This window comes from Carassius auratus, chromosome 4 (genome assembly GCF_003368295.1).
Source record: "Carassius auratus strain Wakin chromosome 4, ASM336829v1, whole genome shotgun sequence".
In the NCBI taxonomy this organism is placed as follows: Eukaryota; Metazoa; Chordata; class Actinopteri; order Cypriniformes; family Cyprinidae; genus Carassius; species Carassius auratus.
This window is the reverse complement of record NC_039246.1, coordinates 7,682,080-7,709,592: the sequence shown is the minus strand read 5'-3', so window position 1 is coordinate 7,709,592 and position 27,513 is coordinate 7,682,080. Positions and strand designations below refer to the sequence as shown.

General features: G+C 36.6%; 2 protein-coding genes across 2 annotated transcripts in view; both read right to left on the bottom strand.

The window, feature by feature from the left end:
• Positions 1-14,947, bottom strand: part of LOC113057826 (copine-8) — a 104,951-nt gene extending 90,004 nt beyond the window's left edge. Inside the window, exon 1 of the mRNA XM_026225364.1 lies at positions 14,622-14,947. Coding sequence (XP_026081149.1) covers positions 14,622-14,731 — 110 coding nt within the window. The 5' untranslated portion in view covers positions 14,732-14,947. The remainder of the gene's footprint in view (positions 1-14,621) is intronic.
• A 2,749-nt stretch (positions 14,948-17,696) lies between these two features.
• The window catches only part of LOC113057809 (kinesin-like protein KIF21A), a 43,018-nt gene continuing 33,201 nt past the window's right edge, over positions 17,697-27,513 (bottom strand). Inside the window, exons 23-35 of the mRNA XM_026225336.1 lie at positions 26,916-27,081; positions 26,785-26,805; positions 26,257-26,314; positions 25,968-26,022; positions 25,399-25,601; positions 25,085-25,207; positions 24,074-24,210; positions 22,979-23,153; positions 22,719-22,874; positions 21,372-21,489; positions 20,981-21,151; positions 19,908-20,107; positions 17,697-18,539 (exon numbers count right to left, since the gene is read on the bottom strand). Of these exons, the coding sequence (XP_026081121.1) occupies positions 18,482-18,539; positions 19,908-20,107; positions 20,981-21,151; positions 21,372-21,489; positions 22,719-22,874; positions 22,979-23,153; positions 24,074-24,210; positions 25,085-25,207; positions 25,399-25,601; positions 25,968-26,022; positions 26,257-26,314; positions 26,785-26,805; positions 26,916-27,081 (1,641 nt within the window). The 3' untranslated portion in view covers positions 17,697-18,481. The remainder of the gene's footprint in view (positions 18,540-19,907; positions 20,108-20,980; positions 21,152-21,371; positions 21,490-22,718; positions 22,875-22,978; positions 23,154-24,073; positions 24,211-25,084; positions 25,208-25,398; positions 25,602-25,967; positions 26,023-26,256; positions 26,315-26,784; positions 26,806-26,915; positions 27,082-27,513) is intronic.

The following is a 27,513-nucleotide window of genomic DNA, read 5'->3' as shown; positions in this document are numbered from 1 at the left end:
TATGCCAGCACAACATCTGTGCTCCCCCTGAGGGCAACCCATTCACCTTCAAGGTTAAAGTGAGTGTTATTGAGAACCAGTTAGAGGTTTCAAGTGTTACAGGTTACACAATAGAGTAAAATGGTGTGGTATATTGTCACACAAAAGTAAAAAAAAAAAAAAATACACTAAAATGGCATGAAGCCATCTGCTTTGTTGATTTGCATACCAGACAATAAAGTCCTTCTATTCAGACCGGTTATGCAGTCATGTAGCATGATGTAGAACAACTTGCAAATATTTACTTTAATATTACAAAAGTAATATTAAAGGGATGTAAAAAAATAACAGAAGTATAATGTGATGTATTCATTATAGTTTTTCAGGTAAGTGATTATTATTATTACTATGGAATTACTATTTAATACCTACTGTATTACATGTGTATTATATATTAATGAAATAAACTGCAGCAGTCAATATAGAAAAATATAGTCCCACTTTCAAGTTCGCAAGAGCCATTGCAAAATTTATATGGTTCATTTATGTGCATATGCATTATTTATTTGCTTTATTTTGTGTGCAATATGTGTTTATGAAGCACAATTTATATATCATAGTTGTTGTTGTTTTTTCTTCCTGATCATGTTTTTATCAGATTTCAGTCTTTTGCCATTCAACTGCAGTACATAGGAGCTGTGTTTGTATAGCTGGGAACAGCTGCCCGGGGCAATTATGAATATGACCACCGATTAAACAGACTTGCCTTGAAGGGACTTTAGATTACATGAACTCTATCACAACAAATGCTAAGCATGCTGAGCCAAAAAGGGCAAATGTTAAATTAAGAAAGTTCATACTGTTGAGTTTTGTATGTAAGGCCATTGTCATGGTAGTTTAACTGGTGTTACTGAGAATCGCCACCCCACTGAGTGTATGGGGGCCGGGCCTACGAATTCAAGCTACATTTCTGTTTGCATGTCCATTGCTCATTTTCTGAATATAATACAGTTATATTCATTCTGTTTTGATGGTATGCAGTATATATGCACAGTATGCAAACAGAATACCCAGATAATCAACTGAATTTGTCAATATGTGCAGCATTCAAGAAGATAACTGAATGACATACTGCATCCCAATATGCAATGCAATTAACTAAATATTTTCCTTCTAATAACAAAGGAGGCAAATATAATATCTATGTAAAACGTCTTTTTTCATGTCGTCTTCTTTTCTAATTATTTGGTGGGGTTTGGGGTGGTTATTGTTTTTGCAATCATCATATATTAATGTTTCATTTATATTATGCAAGGGGAAATTAAAATACATTTGGAACATATGCAGAGAAATGCAACTAAATCGCTAATAAACCATTCTGTGAACCTGCTTGATTTAAAGGGGTCATATGATGCTGTTTTAAAGATCATTATTTTGTGTATTTGGTGTAATAGAATATGTTGACATTCTTTAAAGTTAAAAAACACATTATTTTTCAAATACTGTATATTATTGTAGCACCTCTATGCCCCGCCTCTCTCAAAGTCCCTCCTTCTGACAAGCACAGTCTGCTCCGATTGGCCAACTGACCCAGTGCATTGTGATTGATCGAACACACCAAGCACTCAATGGAAATATAACACCCCTTTCCATAGTTGCAAGCTTCTTCTTTTAAAATAAATGTAAAGACAGTTTATAATGTCCTTAGTTTTACCATGAGTTCAAGCCCGAAAGAGAAACAGAATGGCCTGACGGACACGGTGATGAAGCTCCTATGTGTTTGCAGCTCACAAGCCATGGATGGTTAAGACAGCTGACTCCACTGTTTGACCATCTCTCTCTCTCTCTCTCTCTCTCTCTCTCTCAGTCTCTCTCTGCATTTGAACAGTTAATAGCAAATACTTAAAGTAATAACTTACAGTAGCTGATTCAGAAGCGCCAGATTGTCATAGCAAAGTCAGAATTACCTCCTCTCCAAGATTCACGATACGGTCGTCCATAAAATGCATTGCTATTCTCTTTCAGAAGGCCAAATAAAGTGCTTTTGCCTAGAAATGCACAGCATCTCCCTGACATGGCTATTGAATAATTGAAACCATGCCTTCTTTCTTTGCGTGAACATTTGGGTGGCATTACACAAATATTTCCACATTTAGCTAATGTATACACTTTTTTCATCAGTATCACTAGCCCATTTATAAAACTCTCTGAAGATTTTAGCATGACAATAGATATGACAATGTTAATGTATTTGGGTTTGGCGGAATAGATCTGCTACGCTTCTGAATTGTTGCTGCTGTTGGTTATTGCTGTAGCTGTAGATTATTGCTGCTACTGCAAAGCAGATACAGGAACTACTACCAATACATACGTCGCTATGGTGCTTCGAGTATTTAGCACATTCTGCCTCTGTACAAATATCATATACAATATCACACAGCAGATCTATGCAGGTGGAGCTGGGGAAGGTGGAGGATTTTGCACTGTAAAATGCTAGTAAATGCTAATCAGCATAGTAAATGCTCTAGTAAATGCTAATCAGCCATTTAAACGTAAAACAGCTAGCTCATTGGCTGCATATGCAAGAATCAGCTTGTGTCAAGTAGTTTATCACTGTGAATATCATCAGTTTGCGTGAAGGACCCATCAGAGTTTCATGACAGAACTTGGCATTTGCACATATATGACCCATTTCTGTGTGATGTTTGAGTCAATTGTGCCATGTTTTTGTCATAATTGGTTTCTGTGGTCATTGATTTTTCCCTCGGAGCACATTGTTTGCTAGCTCATACCTTCGATGTATTTCCAGTGACTGGAAAAACAGGAAGCTTCCAGGAAGGTGTCTGACTTTCACATTGAGGGGCAGAAATGTGTGATAAAACACAGCTATGGTATGAAGTGTTTTTCTTTTTTTATGTTTTGACCGTCTAGCTTTTTTATAGTTCATGCTCTGACATTGTTGTCAAAGCTCCCAGCATTATATTTACTTGAATTCTCAGACAAGTGAAAGACAGGTGGTATGAGAAAGCAAAACATTCTGTGGAAATATATTGCTTTTAAAACCAGTACTTAGCCCGTTTGTCTTCAAAAGCAAGACGTTGTCAAAACTGTAAAAATTTGTCTGTTAGTGTTAAGAAAATTAGTTATCTCTCCAGGGAATGTATAATTCTTTAGATTTCAGAGTTTTTTCTATTATATTTTTCTATTTTTAACCAAAAAAGGGTGGTGTGAACCTTTTTGAGCACTATAAACACATGCATTTAAAAACCTCTGTAGCTGAAAAAAGGCAGATAGAAACAATTAAGCCTGTTTAAACATGCAGATAATAAACACAAGACTGTGACAATATATGGTTTACTTATCTGTTCATCTTGATTTATTTAATATTAATGTGTATTTGTAATGCAATGCCAATCTTTTATTATTTCTATTACAGTACAGAATACTATAAGATACAATTTTCTGCCACATTCTGTGATAAAAAGCAACTTCAGGTCATATAAGGAAGTTATTTCAAACACCAAAGTGATGTTATAAGTGAGTGTGGAGGAAAATCCCTCTCTTTACGAGTTAACCTCTTAATATCATTAATTACGAAAAAAGTACACAGTGCATCTTTAAGAAAACACTTGGTCACTAGGCATTTTCATGGTAAAAGCTTGGTTGTTACAATTGTTTTATCAATTGTTTATCAGTAATGAAACCCATAATGCACTCTGTTTTTAAAAGTTGCATTGGTGTCCAAATCAAGTCCAAACTAGATGCTGTTACTTGCTTTAATGACGGAAGTAAACTGTAGGCTGCCCTTTTGAAAGCTCTTGGCCTGTTACCAATGAGGAAAATGTACATTGATTAAATACTGTCAGTTGCTGGGCTTGCAGTGTTCTGTTCTCTGCTGTACCGCCTGCCTGAGTCTTCCTTATAGAGCGTATTGAGCTCTAGCTCAGCGGGTTTCTTGTCACTGCTCAATACACTCAGACACACTTTTCATTTTCCTCAATACAACCCATTATGTGATCTTTATGGCCTTAAAGGTCAATGGAGCGGCTTCCAGCTGTCCTGACAGATCATGGTGCCAAAAATACCACCGTGAGATCAGCTCAGAGCATTCTGGTCCATACGAAATTCTGTCGCCATTGTTTCACACTCAACACCAATTTAGCATTTCAGCAAAAGACGAGGGAGCTTTTTAAATGTTGCTGTTGATGAAACAAACTTATTATTCCTATTTATTTTTAAAGCAATTTTTAATTGACCAACAGCAGGAATTATAGCAAAGGATCAGCAACAGACAATTTTAAATTACAAGCAAATAGCTGTTTGTCTAATTTTTGGCAAACCGTTTTGATAGATAAAAGGATGAGCTTTAGCATGCTAACGTTAAAACTCTCACCGAAGAACCTCTTTCTAATAAGGTAAGAAATTGTAGCAAATCTACATTCTTCAACAATACATTTTAAGACAGCTGCTTTAATACTTGTAATATTTTAGACAAACTGTTGGTCTGTTTGCACAGTACAGACTTTACCTGCAGCATCGCAACTGGCTGTTTTTTTTTCAGCATCTCATGCCATTAGCAACGCATGTTTTGACCCCTCAAAACAAGACCTATCCATTCTGTTACATTCTAGTTTTCTCAATCCAGTTGTATATTAAACGCAAGGAGGTCTCCTATGTTCGAGTCCCTCAAGAAACATGTCTGAATGGTGTATAGACATAAAACTGTCTAGATAGTCAATTTTGTAAATGTTAATAGACTTAATAGACTTCCACTTATTTTTTCCACTAGACTTACTTATTTTCTACAGTAATCAATACTGTCACAGATTCCGGTAGCACTTTATTTTGCAGTCCTGTTCCTCATTTACATACTATGTACTTATTATAGTAATTACAATAACTATGTAATAACTAGGTACTAACCCTGAACCTACCCCTAAACCTAACCCTACCCCATGTAGTTACCTTGTGTTACCAGAACTTTTTTAGATAAATACACTGTAAGTACACTATAAGTACATGTTAGTACACATACTGTAAAATAAAGTGCAACCCAGATTCCTCATAGAGCTTAAAGGAACACTCCACTTTAAAAAAAAAAAAAAAAAAATAGGCTCATTTTCCAACTCCCCTAGAGTTTAACAGTTGAGTTTTACTTCTTTCGAATCCATCCAGCCAATCTCCGGGTCTGGCGGTATTACTTCTAACTTAGCTTAGCATAGATCATTGAATCTGATTAGACCGTAAGCATCTCGCTTCAAAAAAGACCAAAGAGTTTCAATATTTTTCCTACTTAAAACTTGGCTCTTCTGTAGTTACATCTAAGAGGTCGACAGATATGGGTTTTTCACTGGTCGATGCTGATATTTAGAAATCAGGGTAGCCTATGGCCGACATATGATGCCTATTTTTTTGTCCCATAAGTTTTGTCTGAATCGAACGTGTTTCTGCTTTCACATGCAAATGACTTGTTGGACTTATGAAACGGGCTGCTCTGCCCTGCCATTAGCTGTGTGTGTAAAAGCCGCTGCTGCAGAGTGTGAGCTGTTCCATCACTCACGCAGCCTCAGAGCAGAGTTATCAGGTTTTCTCAGCAAAAGCCGTCCAATTGCTACCCAAAACTACCCCAATCACTTTTCAAGGGCAATCTGGGGGTAAAATACAATGATTCTTTGGTGGGTTTCCCCAGGTGAAAGTCGCATTCCAGGGGCTATCAAATTATTGGGGTTGCCTTAACCTGCAGACATAAAAACAAATACTGCGGCAGCAGTGTAAAGTAGCCGGACTTGGCAACACTGCCTCAGAGGGAGTTCAGCAACAATGCTTAGCTGCCCGGTGGTGCGCCTGCCTGTAAATCAGTCTAATTTTCAGCAAAATAGGCAGTACCGATTAAGTAAAAAATTTCAAAAATCAAGAGATTACATCATGTACTAAGACTGACGGAAAATGAAAAGTTGCGATTTTCTAGCAACTATTCTTATTCCGGCATAATAATAAAGACGCAGTGATATTAAGCAGCTTCTGAAAGTCCCCAGCAACTATGCTACTGCTGCACCTACACAAACTAGCTGGGGACTATTTTAAGTTTATCAAAAACATGCCTCTTGCTCAAGGTTTGCCTTTTACATTTGAACTGTGACCTCCGCTTTGAAGTGGGGGGACGGGCAAGGAAAAGCAAATCAGCACAGTAATGTGTCATCCTGTGCCGTATAAATCTCCCATCAAGCCTGGGGAGCAGTAGACCAACAGAGGTTCACCAACGCAATGAGTCACATAGCAACCAGAATTTACCGCTTCGACGGGTTGCTGGAAACCCAGTGAGCGTTTGAGTCGGGGCCAATCACACAGTCCGCCTGGGCAGGTCATCGTCAGCCGCTTCAGAGAAAACAAGGTTTGTTCTACAGAACAAATAAACACAGCCCCCACTCCTTTTTGAAGATAAACACCCAAAAATTACACACATGCACCTAAATAAACGATTTCACAGAGAAATTTGCAGCTATTTATTCTGACAATACAGTAGCAACTCGATCTACTTCAAGACTGCCCTCAAGCAACTTATTCAATTCTACTCTCATTTCATTCTACATGCTTTACTGCATTCTGCTTCTAATAAATCCAGCAGCCATGTCTGGACTGAATGCAAGCCTTCTTCCTATTCTGACCTTGCTTCTATAAAGAGAAAGCAAGTCTTTTTTTTTCATAGAGTCCTAAGAAGTGTGTGATTTCTCTCATCACTGTCTGGGGACAAATAGTGTGCAATGTCAAGCCGCATCAACTAAAGCAATTGGCCTCCCATCAAAAGCAGCTGTAAAGTTCAAGAAACTAAAGGGGATACTATAGTTCACCAAAAAAAATGTATTCTGCCATTAATACTCAACCTCAACCTCTCCAAACACTTCTGACTCTATTTTATCTGTGATCTCCTGGCCACTTTTCTGGCCAAAAGTGAATGGGAAATGGAAAACTCGAAACCACATAGTCCACATTGAAGCTGTGCACCAATTGTGTGTGCAATATTGCAAGTCGTCTAAAAATCACATGATAATGGGATCGAAAATATCTAAAATATAAATCATTCACAGAAAATCTTCACACAAAATCCATGATGATTTCATGAGAATACGTGAGAGAAGTAGAAAGGATTTAGCTAGAAGTCAGATATTTCCGTTGATGCGATTCATCTGGTTACAGGAGTGTTTCCTGTAAGTAAGTTTCCTGTTGTGGTAGTGTTTTCTGTAAGTAATTCCCTTCTTAAAGGGTTAGTTCACCCCAAAAATGTACATTTGCCCTCAAAGCATCCTAGGTGTATATGACTTTCTTCTTTCAGAAGAATTCAGTCAGGAGTTATATATAAAAAAAGCTCATCCAATATTTAGATTGGGATTAGGTGGGTGTTTTTGTTTTACAGTCCAAAAGTAGTCAAATAAAGTTTGTGCATCTATAATAAAATGTGCCTCACACCGCTCCAGGGGGTGAATAAAGGCTTCCTGTAGCGAATCAATGAGTTTTTGTAAGAAACATACCCATATTTAAAATGTTATAAATAATAACGTAGGACATATTTGTCGCGAATGTGCCTGTGAGATATGCTAGTCTTGCGAGTTTGTTTACAGGAGCAAAGGAAGCAGAGTATCCTTAATTTACCAAAGGAAAACCAGTCTCCTCTTGGCTTATATCGAAATCCTCTGACATTTATCTTTACAAATCCTTGTTTTGTGCTTCTAATTTGTGATTGGCATTTTGTTTTGCCTTCTCTCTTCCATGCTTTTTTATGAATTTTTATTAATAAGATTTTAATCAATCCAGAATAATCAATGTGAATCTAGCCATTTTTGTTGCTAGTTGTTTTTCCATTATAATCCTATAGGTAAAAGATAGAAAGGAATATGCCTACGTGCTGGAATGTACAGAACTGATGAGAAACATATGGTCTGACATACAAAAAGGGCCTTTCTTTATACCAAAACAAGTAGAAGGCCTCTCCTCCCTAGGGAGGTATCAAAATTGCAAGCATAAGGAAAAGTCTGACTATTTGGAAACGCCCTGTATAGGGTATATAATGAGATGCTACCTAGCATTCGGGAGATCTTCCCATTTTATAACTTGGAAAAGCAAGGATTTTATATATATATATATACATATCAAATTGGATTGGAAGATATGTACTGTACAGAGGCCGGGTAAAAACATGGGCAAATTTTCATTTTTGGGTGAACTAATCCTTTGACTACCAACGGATGACATTTATTTTCCTTTTTGACACTGTAAAGCTGCTTTGACACAATCAGTATTGTATAAAGCACTATATAAATGAAGGTGATTTGACTCGACTATAGTCAGAGAAATTAACTAGTCAGTTAAGATTGCTTTCAAAAAGCTAAAAAAAAAAAAAAAAAAAAAGTAATTTTGTCGCACATTCAGTTGATCATACAATGTTGGTTCAATAATTACAAGCTTTTCAGGAAACACAGAATCATTGAACGATGTATTGGTAATGCGGAACTTATGATCAAAGTTTGCTAATAGTTTGCATTGCTGAATAATTCATTTGCTCGCTATTGTATGGCTTCAGAAGACATAAACTACAGAGTCATATGGTCTTCTTATGCAACCTTTTTGAAGCTTAAAAGCCAGTCCCTATTCATTGTATAGTTGCATATCAAATGAGACCAATACATTATTCAAATGTTTGGAACAACATGAGGGTGAGTAAATAAACTATTTCTTTAAAGCCACAGTACACCACTCAAGCTCCCGTGTTCAAACAAATACAAAAACGTGAATAAATACGTAAAGCAACAAAGCAAAATGATGACAGACTGGTTAAAATCAATTCATCTCAGGGGATCAAACACATCTCCTGGCCGGAAACTGTGTAAATTATACACCCACACTCAGATTCTCATGCATTTGCACGCACACAGATCCAAACCACCTGCAAACCTGTGCTGCTTTGAGTGCTTTAAAGAATTTGCTGAACCAAATATTTAAATCATGCCATAATTTATTCTTTCAAAACCATTTTTTCCTCTGTGTAATGCAAAATAAGATGTTTTTAAGAATATCCAAGCTGCCATGAAATGGAAACATAATGAAAAGTATGCACAGAATACTACTACTTTTCTTCATTCATTTCACTCTCAAGCTAAAATAAATAAATAAATAAAAACAAGTGAACCCACCATGGCCTTTGTAAAGTGAGGTTATTCCACGAATAATAATAAATTCTGCATAAAATTAAGCATGTGATGTTTCATGCTCAAAAGGTGATCTAAGGATACTGGGTTGTGGAGCAGAAATGCTGAGAAATCCATCGAGAGAGACTAGACTCAGGTGGGTCTGTGGATGCTCTTTTGACCCTCCAGATCAGTTCCAGAATAAATGAGACCCCCAGTACCTCCACCTGAGCAAGAGCTTATTAAAAACATTCCTAATGAGCATCTCCTAATGAAGTTAGACATGATTGGCATGCTGGATCTTAGTGGATACTCTCAGTGACATGAATTTTTGATGAATGAGACCAGTCCTGGGTAAAAGTGGTGTTTCAGGATGGGACAGTAATCCCTAAATGTGAAAGGAAAAACCTTTTTAAGTGTTCTGAAAGGAATGTTCTAGGTTTAGTAAACAATATCAGGGTTTCTGCATTACCGGAAGTTCCAGGTCAATTTGGAAACCATCGATTGGCTGTAAAACTGATAAACAATATGACCTACATTAATAAAAGATTGCATAACACGCTCCTTATTTTTGCAAAATAAAACGGGTTTAAAAAAAAAAGAAAAAAAAAAAAAGAAAAAAGTGTGAGATGAATATATGAAGATATTTGTTGTGCATTTGCAGAGCTTATATCCAACTCCATTCCAAATTTTCCTATCACAGACTAACTCGTCTCCCAGCATGCTTCTGCTTCAATGCCAACAAAGTGGGAATTAACAACAGCCATGTCTTTTTAGTCACACTTTAAATTAGGTTTCTATATATTAACATTAAAATAAGCATGTGGAACAATGTATTTACATGCATTTTCAAATGTAACTGCAATGTAATAACTTAATATTGTTAAAACATCGGATATAAAGTGGGTCCACTACAGGAGCTTTTGCACGCGTAGTTCTAGAAACTAGCCAGCAGGGTCATTCCTAGAGAACCAATTTCCTCCTCGGGTTGTTTTCCTGAGTGCATTGGCACCGACAGAACAAACTCTGAAGTGGTCGACAGCGATGTCTTTATTCACAGCATTTACAAACATCAACAACCAGAGAATGAAGGACGTGGTGTTCAGGACTGTTTTTGTTGTGTGTCATGGGCTTCGTGATAATGGAGATGTTATGTAAACGCTCAATTTACTCGATTAAAAGAACATGAAAGTCTGACTAAATCTCCAATGACAACTTACATATCATTCAAGGCTGAAAAAAGAACACTTTTTTTTATCCCTAATTCACTGTTTTGCATTCAGTCCACTTAAATATGTAAAAATAGCGTTTCTTAATCAATTTGTGTTAGGATAAACTTAATCATTTTTATGGTAAACTGGACAGTTGAATTTTAGTTACCTGCATATGACTGGATTAAGAAAGCAAATATTGAAATAAAGTGCTATTTTATGAGTTTCCAAGTAAAGGGAAAGACCTGCTAGTGTTTCATTTTCATTTACTTTGACATTTAAAAGAGTTTCTGTCATATTGAAGATGAAGTAATTACTTTTATAAGACATCAGATTTACATCTTTTGCCTCAGGCCATATCTAGAGACCAAAATAGTATACAGGCTAAGAGATATATAGGCCTATGTAAGTCTTGAGGGAGGACTTTTTTTGACTCAGAACACCAAGGAACACCATATCAACACTTTATCAATATATATCAATCCAATTGTATTGATTTTACATTACTATTATTATACCGTAGTGTCTATTTAAACTAAGTGCAAATAGCCCAGCTTGTTGGCTGAAGCTATTTACACTAACTCCGCCCACCAACGTGTGATTGGGACAGTCAACACTGCCAAAGACAACTGACAATCGACAACTCCAGTGGCGCAGATGGTAAAACGTGACGGAATATGCAGAATTACTTGGAATCAAATAAAAAAGTTCTGTGAGTCAAACCAAAAGGTATTTAACAGCAGAATTAGCCTGCTAACTGAAGTGTAGCTGTTTCCCAATCACTCTCATCAGCGTCCATATGGGATTCTTATCTATCTGTGACAGCCCACTCCAGCTTTAATAAAGCCATAAAGATTGGGAAATGCACATTTATGTGTTCCAGAGTGGAACATTCCGGTTGAATTACATTGGGTTACTGATTAATCAGTACGAAAGGAAATACATTTCTATGACTTTTAAGACAATACAACTGAGAGCACTGAGTTGAACATTAGTCACACATAACACTTAATCTCCCAAAAGCATAGTTTTCAGTGTTATAAGAATACTGGAACTTTCAACTTGCTTTGGTACAGTTTATCAGAGAGAGAGAAGACCACACGTGAATTGATATTCATTTATATCATTACAGCAAAACCATTGTTGACTACATCTGAGAATAATTATTGCTCACAGAAATGTGTGATGTTGTTCAACAGTGAGTCTGTGGCATTACTGTAATAGGGCTTCCACCAATTATTGTTTAAAATTCCTTTTTAATGACAAACCTCACGAGTAATGAAGACATCTATTTATGTTAGTTATGTACATTTATTAATCTATGTGTAATGTAATGTCTCGACGTCATACGTTTCATATATTTGCTAGTTAAAACTACTTTAAAATGATTATGCATTCCGTTTCACGAGCTTGCATTGCGAGAATACAGGAACTATTTGTACTTTTAAAGATTACCCCCTTTGTACCGGGTCCAAAAATAGCATGCAAAATGTTCGTGTTTCATTTGCAAAGCATTCCTTATATGGTATCAGCCCATATATGGGTTCATTTGAAAGCTTAGAGTGTTTTCTTTACAAAGAATAAGTTCCGAAGGTCGTGTAGCAGCGTCCGGCTCGCGTATTTGCCCTGATAATGCGTCAAAACAAACAGACGGGATGCTGGAAGACGAGAGATACAGATGATGGAGACCGGTCAGATGTCCTAATCAGTATACCAATACAGAATGGACATAAATGAAATGATATGAAGCTGGAGATTGTGGATTCTATTTTATATTGTGATAGACCGGATATTTTTATAATTTAAAGCAGTTTGCTAGCTTGCAGTTTTGAGTTATCCATTTTCAAAGACAGTGTTTATTACACACACACACACACACACACACAAAAAAGCGGCTTGTATTGAGGTGGTTCATCATATGTGAAAACAACATAAATAATACTATTTGTCACAAGCAGCAGCTTTTTATGTAACTTCAAAGTGTTTTCTGTAAAATGATATAAAGATATTGCATGTATTCCATGGCAAATAAGCATTGGGACACTACAAATGTGGCCAGGCGGAAATTGTAAACAAAAAGGGTATTATTCCTTCCTTCAGTTGGAATAGAATAACGTTTGCATAGATTATGAAAGAAAGACATTTCCTTTTTCCTCTTTTAGTTTACATCTGCTAGAAATACATAAAACAGGTCTGAAGCTGCTAGGCCCTTAATTGCCTGAGCTATACAGTTTCAAACTTCAGTATACTAAAAAACTTTTCCCTTTTTATTATAACACAGAAAACATATAAAATCATTTGTATCCATTTCAACAGTGTTTGAAGTCATTTCAAAGGGTTTCCTGTAAAATGATACCAATCTTTTGCATGTTCACCTCTGTATGTAGGTATGACTAGCTTTTGAATTTAGGTAGGAAGATTCCAGGCGGAAATCCCCAAAATAGCATTTGGGCTTAATTAAGGATTAAAAGGTGAATGTATTTGTGATCTTTAAATGACATCCACTTCTTACTCAAACCAAAAAAAAAAAACACGCAATCCAACTATATCATCTCTACAAAGCCCTTTAAAACAGACTGGATTTAGCCAATGTAAACCAGTCATGTTAGAAATTCTCTATAGCCATTGACCAACTTGTATATGATTACATTGACCTAACACCCTCACGCGCTTCTAGTTTTCAATAATTGCACGGCCAAGAAACCACTCGCGCTGGAAATTGAACTCTGGCCACACTGAAACATAATTGACAGCTAAAAAAACAAACTTCAAAACACACCTGTGGCGGGCCTTGAGATAGCCACAACACCAGACAATAAATATAATATGCATCTTATGGATTTTATTTTAGGGGGTTTACTGTGACTGAATACAGACACTCTCCTCTATCTGCTCATCTGATAACCATGGTGACAGTGGTAAAGTGGCCCTACGGTAGAGGAATGCACCTGATCGTAACCATGGCATCACTTCTGTTCCCTTCCCACCTGGTGCAGTGTGTGTGCGTGTGTATTCCTTGTTGCACAAGCCTGCCCAAGGGGACATGGAGCATAGTAACTCACCGTCAACATCTCCTCACAATGGCTGAGCGGACATCTCCTGCCCACTCATATTTGTTTATGACAGCCTAGCCAGATGCATCAAAATACGTATACGCATAAATCATCATATGCGCATATGTTTTATTAAAGCCATCGTTTTTCGGGCTGTTGTTATGAGATATCAAAAGCAAATCCCCAGTAATTCTATGGTATGTAGAGGATTTATTATTATAAATACATTTTACACTTTGAAATGAGAAATTGGACAGATCGATCAAAACAGTATTTTAAAAGATGTCAGGATTGCGTATGATACAAGGCTTCAAATCATCAAGAAACGTCATTCAAATGATCATATTTATGTGTAAATGTGTAGTGGAGCTTTGCAATTTAATTAAAATTGTAAAAAAAAAAAAAAAAAAAATCTAAAAGTTTTTTTTTTTTTTCGGAAGTAGATTATTATTAATCAATATTCATTTAATATAAAAACAACCGAAATCAATGAGAGGTCTATATGACGACACGTGTGTGGTCAGGTTTTCCAACATTGTGAAGACAAAAAAATAATAATAACAATAAAGTAAACCTGAATAAGAATAAGAACGGTTTCATAAAATTACCAAAGATAAGGTTTTATGGATTGAAAATATAATTAGTTCTCTATGTAAGTCAACGGAAAGCCCCCATCATGATATGAAAACAAACGCGAGTGTGTCATCGCTTTACTGTTTGTTTATGACACACATGAGAAAAAAAAAATCAAAACCATTACGCAATCCACATTTAATCAAACCGTAAAGCAATTAATTTCACTTCTTAAGTTGTTATCCATCTCAGAAAAGCCCCACGCGGTTATTCCAAAACAAAAACAAAACTTCATGTTTTCATTTTAACAACTAACAGCTGGTGGGAGAAGCGTCGCGGATTTGTTTTGGTGCGAAGGAAAGCGACAGCTAGAGAAACTCCGAGAGGAAAAGTACGGTCGAAATGTATACAGTTTTTCATTATTATATCCATAGCTTACTACACCGCATAAAAACACTTGCGTATGATATTTCTTGAAAAAGAAATCAGGTTATAACCTGGTTTTGTGCCAAAAATGTCACGCGTAATTGCGTTTTCTCCAAAACGTACCATTTCAACGCCACACGTAATATCAATAAAAAGGCAGTTGTTTGTAAAAGTGTGAGCGGTACGTAAACGTTCCTCACCTGCACGAGACTGTAATCTCAACTTTTGTAGCAGGAATAGTAGCGTTGAGAGGGTCGAAGTCTCCAGTCGTCGCCATATTCAGGAAACCGCAACTGCTCATGCCGTTCATGGCGAGGAGGTTTCTTTCTTTAACCCGTGCAGACGGAAGAGGACGGACGCTCGCGCCGCTTTACGCGAGGGAATTCATGGGCGATTTCGAAAGACTGCAAGGAGGAAAGCAGAGCTTCTGTCAGTCCAGAACAGAGACAGCGTCCCCTCTGCTCTCCACCGAGAGTGTGAATGTGTTTGAGAGAGAGTGTGTGTGTGTGTGTGTGTGTGTGTGTGGTGCTGCTCTGGCGAAGGAACGATGCCACACTTGGAGAATTCTTCATCTGAGACTCAAAACAGATTTAACACTGACAATGCCGTGACAAAAATACAACAACAACAACAGTTCAAAAGAATCTTGTGCTTAATACCGTTCTGCTTCTTGTTATAAATAATAATAATAATAATAATAATAATAATTTTTAAAGAATATATTCATTATTCAGTAGTATCTTGTTCTTAATACCATTCTGCTTCTTGTTATAAAAAATAATAAAAATAATTTTTAAAGAATATATTCATTATTCAGTAGTCAAATTGTTGAATACAACTGTTGTATAATGTAATTAACAAATTACATATGGCATATTATTCTATTCTATTCAATTATATTCTCTCTCTCTCTCTCTCTCTCTCTCTCTCTCTATATATATATATATATATAATATGCATACTGTTATAATGTAATACATTAACATAAACATGCTATATTTAAAAAACAATATATATATATATATATATATATATATGTGTGTGTGTGTGTGTGTATTGTTATATAATATTAATATGATGTATACTATAATAGAAATAGTATATTAAAAGCAACAACAATTATAATAATAGCAATTATACTCGTAATATTTATCATGTTTGACGTATGTTGTACAGTGTAATAATTTCATTATTGTTTTTCAATAATGTAACAACATTTAGCATCGAACATTTAACCTCATTTTTTTCTGTTCATGTAAGATTCATTTAGTGTAGATTCATTAATACAGCTTGGTCTGCGATCCTGTTGGAAATGATTGAAACTAATGTCACATGCATATTTTTATTTTAGACTGAGTAACATTAGTAATAACACAATGCATGTTTATGTATATAATTGTGACTGTTAAAGGCCACTTTACGATCAGCTGCTTTAATCTTTCTATAAAGTTCTTTCACAAACTGAAGTGATTAATATATTACTGGGCATCCAGGACGTCATTTTAAATGTCTTTCACAACTGCAGCATTTTGATAAACGTCTTCTTAAGCAATATAGGGACTTAATAGGACTATACCATTAAAGCTCATTGGATAGTGTGTCATGTGACTAAACACACTGTAAGGATGCCATGTACTGTATGCACAGTGTATATTTCCATGTTAAACCTAAACCGCTTACATCCTTGTGACTCAATTCACAAACAGAGATGAGTTCATTATGTTGCATTGTTCTCAAGTGAGGCATGTTGCATCGACTCTCTTTACAGTTGAATATATCCAATTATCACACATTATGACGAGTGTCGTGTTGAATTTTTGCAGTTATACTGAATGCCATGTCAGGTTACTCATGGAAAAACTCTCATTTCAGAGATCAACAACCGCTGATCAGTTGATTTATGTATTCAGTTAGTGATCACCAATTCATACCAACTGGAAACAACTAGGGTGACCATCAACACAACCACTAAACTCCTGCACAGACAATTATAGATGAATCCACAACTGTCTAAGGAACACATACTGTATGAAATAAAACCGAATTCAAGACCAATTTTCTGCAGGGTTACAAATGATCCGTTTTAATAATAGTGAATGTTACTGCAGCTGCTGTTCGAGTCTTTAAATGAATGGCAGAATTGAATGGATCGCCTATAAGTGGCTCTTTTGTTGAAATACAAATGAGACATTAAATATTCAAGTGGAAATGGGAATTTAAAAAAAAGAGCTTCTGTATGCTCTCATACTCTGAAGCAGATGTTTAATGTGCCACTGTTTGCTATAGAAAGTGACTGATAGTATCAATATGTTTGTAATTATTTTAGGAAACCAGTTTGCCATCCGGCATCGAGTAAATGCACGCATATACTCTAAATGCTCAATTGTTTATCCAGAAAGAAAAAAATGCAGTAGAGTGGTTATACATTTATTAAATAGCTCATTCTATTTAATAATAAAAGAAAATATATGCATTATAATTATACATTTCTTCAAATTCTTATTTTTATTTCAGATAACGAAAAAGATTTTTAATGAGGTGAAGTTAAAAATAACAACACTGATGCATCCAGCATTATAGTTTTTTGTATAATATTTTTCTATATATTATATATATTTTTTTTATTTATTTATAAAAAAATATAATAATAATTAATATATATATATATATATATATATATATATATATATATATATATATATAAATATTATACAAAATTTTATTTAAAAAATGTATAATGCTGGATGCATGGTCAGAATCAGTATTGTTATTTTTAACTTCACCTTATTAAAAATCTTTTTCGTTATCTGAAATAAAAATAAAAATTGTATAATTATTATGCATATATTTTCTTTTATTAAATAGAATTAGCTATATATATATATATATATATATATATATATATATATATAATCATGACATTTTATTCAGAGAATGCATTTTTATATTGAGTTTTATTTTTCATTCGCACCTGCCTACAGTTGTTCAAACTGAATACAGTATAATGTTCTAATTCTTCCAGTGAAGGCAGACGGATGACTGGCATTACAGCTGAGAACGGACAGATGACGTGAGGGTGTTTGTGCTCGAGTGGAGAGATTCCTTACAGCTGAGTGAGTTCCCTCTTCTTCTAAATTTAGACGAGTGCCTTGCGAGATGGAGATGGCTGTAAGAGAAGGTCTTGAGCCACGTCCGTCAGCTACAACGTTACACAACGCTCAGCTACTATCTCTTAATGTGCTGCAGAAAATGAGTAGAAAAGCCCCGGAAACCAGTTCACATTTTTCCCAGATTTTAATTCAGAAACACTCAAAACTCCCAAGCACTCTCCGAACAAAATGATAAATGTCAGTCTTTTTTTCTCAAATAGTCCCTTTGATGTAAAGATCATCTACAGTATATACACTACATTTTCCAGTTCCCCGTCCATTATGTGTGGACTGCCCTCTAGTGATATTATTCTGACCCTGCAGTTATATCCGTTTAAGCTTATTCTGTCAGTCTGAAACACTGCAGAAACACCTGTGGGATTTTGACAGATGCAGTTTATTTCACTCGCCATCTGACATTGATAATAACTACAGTACATCAAAGGAAATCTTTCTCTACAGCGTCCTCAACCAGAAAATGGAAAACAACCGGTTCAGGCTTTTAAAACACCAAACAGACACTGACGCTGTTATCACTGTACCCTTCCAGTGCAGGTGCATTGAGATCTGTGACGCGTCGTAGTTCCACCGGAAAGATTCACACAAAGAGAGTCTAACTTTGTTCAACAGACATCGGAAAAGAGCTGACATCAATATTAACGAATAATTTAAAAGCATATTGGTTTGTGTGCTTCTTAAGCACTGCTCATACGGCAGTCTGTGATGCCCAAAGCCCAGCTTTAGGACGGTGCCACATCAAAAAACACGTATTGACCTACAATATCCCCCTTTGCAGTCAGCAACAGCTAAACGGGGCACTTCAACACTACAGACGAGGAAAGCAGAGTTTCAGGAAAGTAGAGGGAGTTCTCGTAGGAAGCCAAAACCATCCCGGTGACCTTGTGTTCTCATCAGTGAAGGCCGTCCTCTAAAGATCCTTTCACTTGCCAGATCTTGACTGTCCGGTCACTGTGAAAAAGCAACGAGAGAGTTCAGATCAATCATTTATACATCTTTACTGCTCACTATAAAGCAGTGTTAGCAAACGTTTCTATATTTTCTGAAAAGTGGTCATGGGCCAAAAGCTGCCACAATGCTAGGCTCTTGTGAATCCTGAATGGTTGCTCCACAACTGCTAAGGTGTATATGTATAGGTTATGTTATTTATGCAGTTACCAAGGTGTTGCTATTTAGAGCTGGGTAGATTACTTACAAATTGTGGTCTCTGAATGATTATTCATTTTAGGTAATGCAATTTCCGACTAATTGTTAACTTGTTTTAAACTTACCATTTAACATACCATATTGATATAAAAAGCAAAGGGAAATCAAATATATTCCATTTTATGACATGAACATTATAAGATGCATTCCATATTGATTTAACCCAAACTAGGTTAAAGTAGGAACAGGTTTGTGAGTTGATAAAAAGCTAATAATTAATTAAATCATAAACATAAAATAATTAAAAACACTCAAATCTGAAATATTTCATTTGTTTAGAAAGAAAATATTTCCGGATGACAAAAATGTTTGCAGGTCCCATTGTTTCATACATGGTCTAAATGCTTAAGGAGTACAGTAACCCCAACCCCCCCCAAAAAAAATTCAGAAACATGGATCAAAAAATTATTTTTTTAAATAACCATTCAAAGTATATTGTGACTATAGTCAAAGATAAATAGTATGACACACCGTAGATTTTTAAGAAAGGAACATTTTAAAGCAGAAATGGAGAATAATTTAATTATGAATGATTTACTGACACTGTAACTTTCCAGAAACTATCTAAAAATCAGTGGAATATTCACCAAAAAATCCTAGAACGTTTTTTTTTTTTTTATTTCTGGAATGTTTCTGAAATTTACAGGAAATGTTCCAACCCTAGTTTCTACCAAGCTCTGTTAGTAATACAAATATTTTGTTTTTATTTTTAGTAATTTCCTGACACCGTAGCGACAACACTGCATGTCCGTAATTTCATTACCATCAAGTTACCAACTAAGTTTGTAAGTTCAGAAGTTATCCAAGAACATTTCAATTACATACGATATTCAAAATACTCAATAATTTAACGACTTATTAACTTGGGCATGTCCATCCATAGAACAAGTTAAAATGAACAACTATTACCAATGAACAACTATTTATCTATGATGTTGTAATTACTAATTGACATTCTCACAAAGTTTAGCATGGCAAAGTAAACAGTTACATCATGGCAGAACAATGCTATGCATTGGCTAGCTAGGGTTTTGGCTAAAGCTGTAAGTTCTGTTCATTTGTATTTTATATATGTGTGTGTTCTTTGTTGATATCTGAATGCCTGTCACTCACTCTGAGGCGGTAAAGAGCTGACTGCCGTTTGTGCAGATGTCATTGACAGAGCTGTCATGACCCCTTATTTCTCCCAGAGCTCTGAGCGTGTCTGCGTGCCAGAATTTGAGCAGTCCGCCCTTGCAGCCGCTCATAACAGCGCTGGAGTCCGGGACCACCGCCAGAGAGCTCAGGAGATCAGAGTGAGCCTGTTCTACCTGCTGCAAGATGAAGAAAACACGCAAACAATTCAATTACAGCAGGATAAGCAAAACTCAGTCTTTATGTGAGAGAGTTAAAAGTCATTTCAGGATTTATCTCTAGATATAAACAATAGTCAACCCTGTCCCAAACTCTAGTGATCTGTCTACTGTACAGTAGAATATGGAAACATCTGAAACCAAATAACTGCTACTAAGATGAATGGAAGTGCTAACAAATAGCTTTTTCCAAGTATTAAAGACTTTAGGCATTAGCATATTGCTAAGCTAATGACTTAATAAACGAGACACTCAGAGACTAGGACTGCTAACAATTGATTTTAAAAGTATGTAGCATGTTATGCTAGTCTAGCATCTCAATCTTCTCATAAGCGTTATATAGTGTTTCTCTGGCTCAAGTGGTAGAGCATTGCATTAGTAATGCAAGGTTGTGGGTTTGATTCCCAGGGTAGACGTTAGGTAAAAAATGTTAGCCTGAATGCACTTTAAGTCGCTTATGCATACATTTATTTAAACTCAAATTTAAAAGTAATGTCTTAGCATGTGGCGAAGCTACATTAGGCTACACATTGGGTAAAATAGCCACATTTAAATGAGATAAACCATAACCATTTTCTAAGAGCACTTCATAATAATATTTGATCTCGATTCCATCATCTTAAATGACAATTACAAAGACTATCCTTAAAATAATAATTACAATGTTGATTTCCATTTGAGTCACAGTGAGATCTTAAAGTAGGCACCACAGTTTTGCTACATAATGTTTGGGAGTGATTTAGTTTTGGGAATGATGCCTGAAAATGCTGCTTAGGTAGGCAGCTCACTAGGATTTGGGACACAGCCATTGCGTTTACCTGCAACTTTACTTACCTCTTGTAGCTGTTTGTGGGTTAAGTCCCATTTTTTAATGCAGGAGTCTCTGGCAGCAGTAAAAAGTGAATTGCCGTGAATGGCAAGAGCCTCGAGCCCATCCTGATGGGATGGGTCAAAATGATGTGTGGCGCTGATGCTGCCCTGAGTGCCTTCCATCACGTCAAACATCTGCAAAACAAGAAAATAAAAGCCTAGTCCCAAAAAGCATGTCTATCAGAGTCCAAAAGCATGTTCCTGTATAGGAATTTTGTTTCTTGTTGCACTTGCGGCCATATTAATAGTTTAAACTACTGTTTGTGTTCAAGCATCCATAAATGAGCTGCAACAGCTTGAGCCATGACCAAAAGGTGAAAATGATGTAGTTCACACACAGCATGTTCGAACATACCTTGACGGTGTGATCTTTTGAGCCTGTTATGACCACATCTTGACCCTTCCCCATCTGGTCTACCGTAAGACACATTACCGGCCCCAGATGTCCCGTCAGTTTTCCAGTAGATACAAACCTTTAGACAACACAAACAAACAAAACGTTTGTAAATGGAGACTTAATGCTAGAATACACTACCAAGACTTTTACAGGTCTTTAAAAGGTGTCTTATACTTGCTAACTACGAAAAATATAGATTATATTGCATGTTAGCTTGCTTATTTCAAAAGCATGGTTTATTTAACACTTGCTACGATTGCTTGGTCCAAACCTGATTTTGACTACTCAATATTTTGTTTGCACTATTTTTTTTTTTACCGAACAAAACGTCAAACATTTGTATCATTAATACAACATCGGTTTCCTCATTTTGCTAGTTAACAATGATGCAGGAGAATACTGCTAAATGCATATCATTGCTCGCTTTACTTTTATACTTTGCTGGTGTGTACATAGCTTCGGTAAACAGTAGGGGTGCTCCGATCATGATCGGCCGATCGTTATGCGCATCTCGTCAGTAAAGCCGGTTTTCTAATCAGCGGTTAATTCCATCAGGTGCGTGATTTCACATAGAGCAGCTGTTACTACACAGAGCCGTTGTTAACTGAGAAAATGTGCAAATAAACGCTGAAAATGAAGTGGATTTGCGCAGCTTCTCTATTAACAACGGCTCTGTGTAGTAACAGCTGCTCTATGTGAAATCACGCACCTGATGGAATTTACCGCTGATTAGAGAACCGGCTTTACTGACGAGATGCGCATAATGATCGGCCGATCGTGATAGTAAACAGCATTCAAATAATCCATACAAACCAAAATATGACATCAAATGAACCAGTGTGCGAAACAAAAATTGCTATTGTAAGTCATGCATGTCAATTAGCATGTCATAGTAACAAGAAAATATGCTCGGGACCACAGGTAGAGAGCTGTAGTTCCAATCACACAAACTGCGAACCACATTAGTCGTAAAAATGGAACTTGTGAATATAGTTGGCTAACAATGCTTTTGGGAAACACCCCTGGTTAGTTACATGAGTACATTAGCATGTCTTCTACGATTCATTCCCTCTTTTAGGTCAACTATTGTTATAGTTGGGTTTAAGAGAGTATAGCTAGTTTGAGTGTACGAATTAGCGTGACAATTTGCGTGCTGCCACGTGAAAAAAAAGTGCATTCTTAATGGCCACATCTGTAGATGAGTAAAACAACATCTAGTATAATTTGAATATTGGAAAGTAACACTATGAGCACTATAAAATGCATTTCTTAGTTCGAGTCCCTAGAGTGATTAGTGTTTAGTACCTTCTCAAGTCCCACATCCTGACCGTGTTGCCTGAGGCAGCATAAAGGAATGTTCCGGAAGGATTGAGGGCGATCTGATTGATCTGATTTTCTCCTGGAGGAATTGCAACAGAACTGCTTCCACAAGTGTCACCTTGAGACACCTGCCCAGAAGATCTGAAGAACACAGAGAGCTAAAAATGAACAATGATAGGTAAAATATTTAGAAGCATTAGAGAACACAGGTTTTCAATAAATTAAACAATACCAGGGTGACTCACGTGAGGGTGCGGACGCATTTGGCGGAGTCCCGGATGTCCCATACTTTGACATAAGCAGTAGAGACAGTGAAGACCAGGCTGGAACAGTATCGGACTGAGACTACACTGCTGGGATGATCTCCAAGAGACATGATTTCCTGACCCGTTACCAGGTTCCACACCTTACATGTGCGATCTGAGACAAAGGAGGAATGGAGGGGGAAAGACAACACGATGTTTAGCACTCTTGTACTGGCAATGCATTAAGGTTAAAGGCCCGTTCACACCAAGCACGATAACTATAAAGATAACGATAAAGATATAGTTCTAAAAATCATTCTCAATATTAAAGAATAGCAGAGTCCACACTACAACTATGACGATAAAGGCATAGAGAAACGCTATCCTTGGAATCATTTTCAGAACGATTTTTTTCCAGCTGATTAACGATATAAACATTGACATCCAATCAGAATCCATCCTGCTGTAACAAGCTCGAGGATTTAAAGTGGCAGACGCACGTGCGCTCAGAATAAACAGACGATATCGTTCGCTGGTGTGGATGGTAATATCGTTATCTTTAAAGTTATCTTTATAGTTATCGTTCTTGGTGTGAACGGGGCATAACACTCTGAAATTCAGAAGCAACATTTTTTTGCATTCATAATTAGTACTACTGTGAATGCATAAAAATTGTTAGTCAATATTTTAGTTTTCTTTGTGCACATAAAGTATTCTCTTAGCTTCATAAAATTAGAGTTGAGCCTCTGATGTCACATGGACTATTTTACTGATGTCCTTACTACCTTTCTGGTCTATGAAAGGTCAGAAAGCTCTCGGATTTCATAAAAATAATCTTAATCATCTCGGGTTTGGAATGACTTGAGAGTAAATCATTACTGAACTATCCCTTTAACCCTCTGTCCAACCTCCTTATGTACTGCTGCTTAAAGAGATGGATTGAATGTATTACCTGAATTTAAGCTAATAACAATTGAATCTCAAATCAGTATTACACCCATTATTTATTTATCTGTTAATCAATAGATTGTCATTATTGCATAGTAAACAACCAGCTGACTGTGCATGAGGTGACATTCAGTAAAGTTCACTGACCCTTTGATCCAGTGAAGAGCAGATCATCAGTTGAGTCCACACACAGCAGGGGTTTAGTATGACCCTCAGCCACATGCACACACTGCAGTCTGGCAGCTCGACTGGTGCGGGACGCTTGAGCTGGGCTTGCTGGAGCTCTGGACCAAAAAACACATGATACTGATGCATTAAACACTCATTAAAATCAGACTAATAAAATCAAATCCATTCATTTCAATAAGAATCCAAGGTATTGGAAAATTTCATGTGAGGGTGAAAGATCTTCCATGTAGATTCCGCAACAAGTTCAATGGGTGTCGTAATGTGAAGCACAGTGATCAACTAAGCCAGTCATGAATCCACATTACCAGCTTGAACACATTGCAAAATCCAGTCATTACAATAGGAATTCATGCGGCTATACACTGTTGCCAATGGACAATGGACCTTCAAAAGTTGGTTCACCCAAAAAGTTACATGTTGTCATTTTGTTCCAAACCTGTATGAGGTTTTTTTGTTCTCCTGAACACAAACGCACATATTTTGAAGAATGTGGGTAACCAAACAACTGATGCTGTTCATTGACTTCCATAAAATGTATTTTTCCATATTATGGGAGTCATTGGCTCGCGTCAACTGTTTGGTAACCCACATTCTATAAATACTCGAAATTATTCTTTTGTGCTCAACAGAAAAAAGAAACAAATCAATGCAGGATCAGAAACAAATCAATGCAGGATCAGACAGAGAAAAGAATTATGGGAAGATCAAAGCAAATCAGGTTTTGAAGTGGAGAGATAGATGCTATTTTTTTTTCTTTTTTTTTCCCTTTTAACACAACATCAGTGCCTGAAAGGAACAAATCAAAACTGAAAAGAAAAAAAAAACGTGGCTGAAACTTGGAAATGATGTAAAAGTGGTTCTTTTGGTTATGGGAATGAAAGTATAGATGTTCACTTTAGAACATTTGTAAAGAAATTTAGCAAAGATGTTTGGAAGGAGGACAAGTACGAGTAGCAAGTCATTTCTTACTGTTTGTCCAGGGTTTTGGCTCTTTCTGTAGGGTTCTGGCTCCTGTCCTGTGCTCTTCTCCGGGTGAGAGGCGAGCGATCCAGAGACTTCCTTTCTGTAGCCGTGGGAGATCTGGCACTGGAGCTACGCATAAGACAAAAGCCAATGTGACTTAAAAGCCGCCCATCAGACGTGACTGTAATGTTTATTAGAATGTGTAGACAGGTTTATGAGCAGTTTCAAATAAAGGAATGGCTGCTTGAATGAAAATATTTTTCGTAAAAAGAAATTTTTACTTAATACATGGGTTATGCTTCTGTTTGCCAAACACTTACACCGCATTCGTCTTGGACGCTAAGCTAGAGGTGAAGGCCACCGAGTCTCTGTCCCCTAAGTAGGGAACGGGTGCAGGTTCTTTATGTCCTTCTGGACACTCCACTACAGGAAGCAGAGGGGCAGCGAAATCCTCTGGAGGGGCGTCAGGGTCACCAGTGTTGGCGTACAGCAGCTCCATTTGGGTGGTGGTTCTTCTGCGAGCCTACATGTATCACATACTCAAATAATGAATTTATACATCTGGGAAAATGATTCTTTTATCACGCTTTTATCTTATGATCTAGTATTCAGCTGATTTTATGCTCTCAAGATTCTTTTATTTTTCTCTTCAATGAAGATAAAGGGCTTCGGTTACTGTTATTAACTATTACTCTGTAATTATCAATTAGTTAAACCATAATTATATGGATCACACAGTGGGATGTAAATAATACAAAACCAAACAGGCGATTTTAACAAACTACTTGTAACAATAGGTTTTAATCACACTGTATTTATTTATTATCAAGTACTGTAGTTTATATATATATAAATGGATAAAAGCAAGCTAATAAATGTGCAGGATTACCTTATTCCTGGCTTTGGTTTCTCCACAAAGTTTCATGAGATCCGAAGCCAAACAACTACAAGAGAGACAGAAACAGATGCTGATGTCGATTCAAATGCACACTGCAGCCGAATAACTTTGTAGATGAACATGTTACACAGTGTACATACAGTACTGCCTCCAAAATGCGCACAACAAACATTTTCAGAAGCAGATGAAACTAGCCTTCACCGAATGACTGTCATCGAGTGAATGACGTCAAGACGGATTGAGTTTAAAGAGATTTGTTGGCTTGACTCTAGTGCTTTACCTCTTCTCAGCGGCTGGACTCTGTGCTGATTCATCGCTGCTGCTATCATCGCCATTTTCTGAGCAAACACACACACGTTAGCATCGGAAAGACACTTGTGCTTTGTCAGTATGATATCAGTGAACATTCATATTCAAAGCGACATGCATCATGTTGTTATCACAACCCTGAATTCAACAGAACTAGAGGACAGGCGAAATGGTCAGTCTTTACTAAGAAATGTAATATTGTGTAATATCCTTGCAGTATTCACAATATTATTATTATTATCATTAGTATAATACTGGAATTGGAGTTGAATCTAACAGCAGCTACTATAAGACTCTACATCCTCCGAGGGTCTTCAAGCTCTTAAGACTTTTTAAGTGCTTTTTATAGTTGATGCTCCAGTTGAGAGACATGATCCTCAAAGAGTTAAGTCCAGAGGGGGTTTAAGCAAGACCCATGCAGCACTACACTACCGTTACTGTTAGTCTGAGGGAGAGACACATGCACTGGTGGAAAGCTCTAGTAGTGGCCTCTACTTACCCGATGGCACGCTACCTAGTTCTGTTTGAATTCAGGCAACAAAAAGACAAAAGCAAATCAAACTCAAACTCAAAGTCTAAGGAATGAAAACCAAACAGCTGAATGTGGACATGCGTTTGTGTGTGTCGGACCTTGGAGAGCATTCCCGAGCAGGGCGTCCAGTTCAGGGTTGAGCTCTGCTTTCTCCTTCAGCATGTGGAAGAGCAGCTGGTTCTGTGTGGCGCTGTTTATCTCGGTCTGTTTCAAGCGGCCCTCCATCACTTTGATCTGAGACTCCTTCTGTGCAGCTTGTAAGCCCTGAGAACGGTTGTTATTGGACAATATATTATTATATAGCATTCTTTTTTTGAGTCGATGAAATCCATGTGGAAAAAGTTCTGGATGAAATGATTAAATATTCAGTTGCAATCAAAAACGGGTCTTATTATGGATGTCAAATGTATTGTGAATGTCTATAGTACATGTATAGTCAGGTTAACTGTTGTATATTTTTATAATTGTTTGCCTTCTATTGATATTTGATTATGTTTATGTTTAATAAGAATGTAGCACCATGCTCCTTTGAGACAAAATATGTCCCCAATGTAGCAAAATGACAATAAATCTGGACTTAAATTAGATTATATCCCATTGTTTAGATTCCATTATATTTTCAAGTAGAATGTCATAAAAATACGTTTTCAGTTAAAAAACGAAACAAAACACAAAAAAGTCAAACGACCTCAAAGT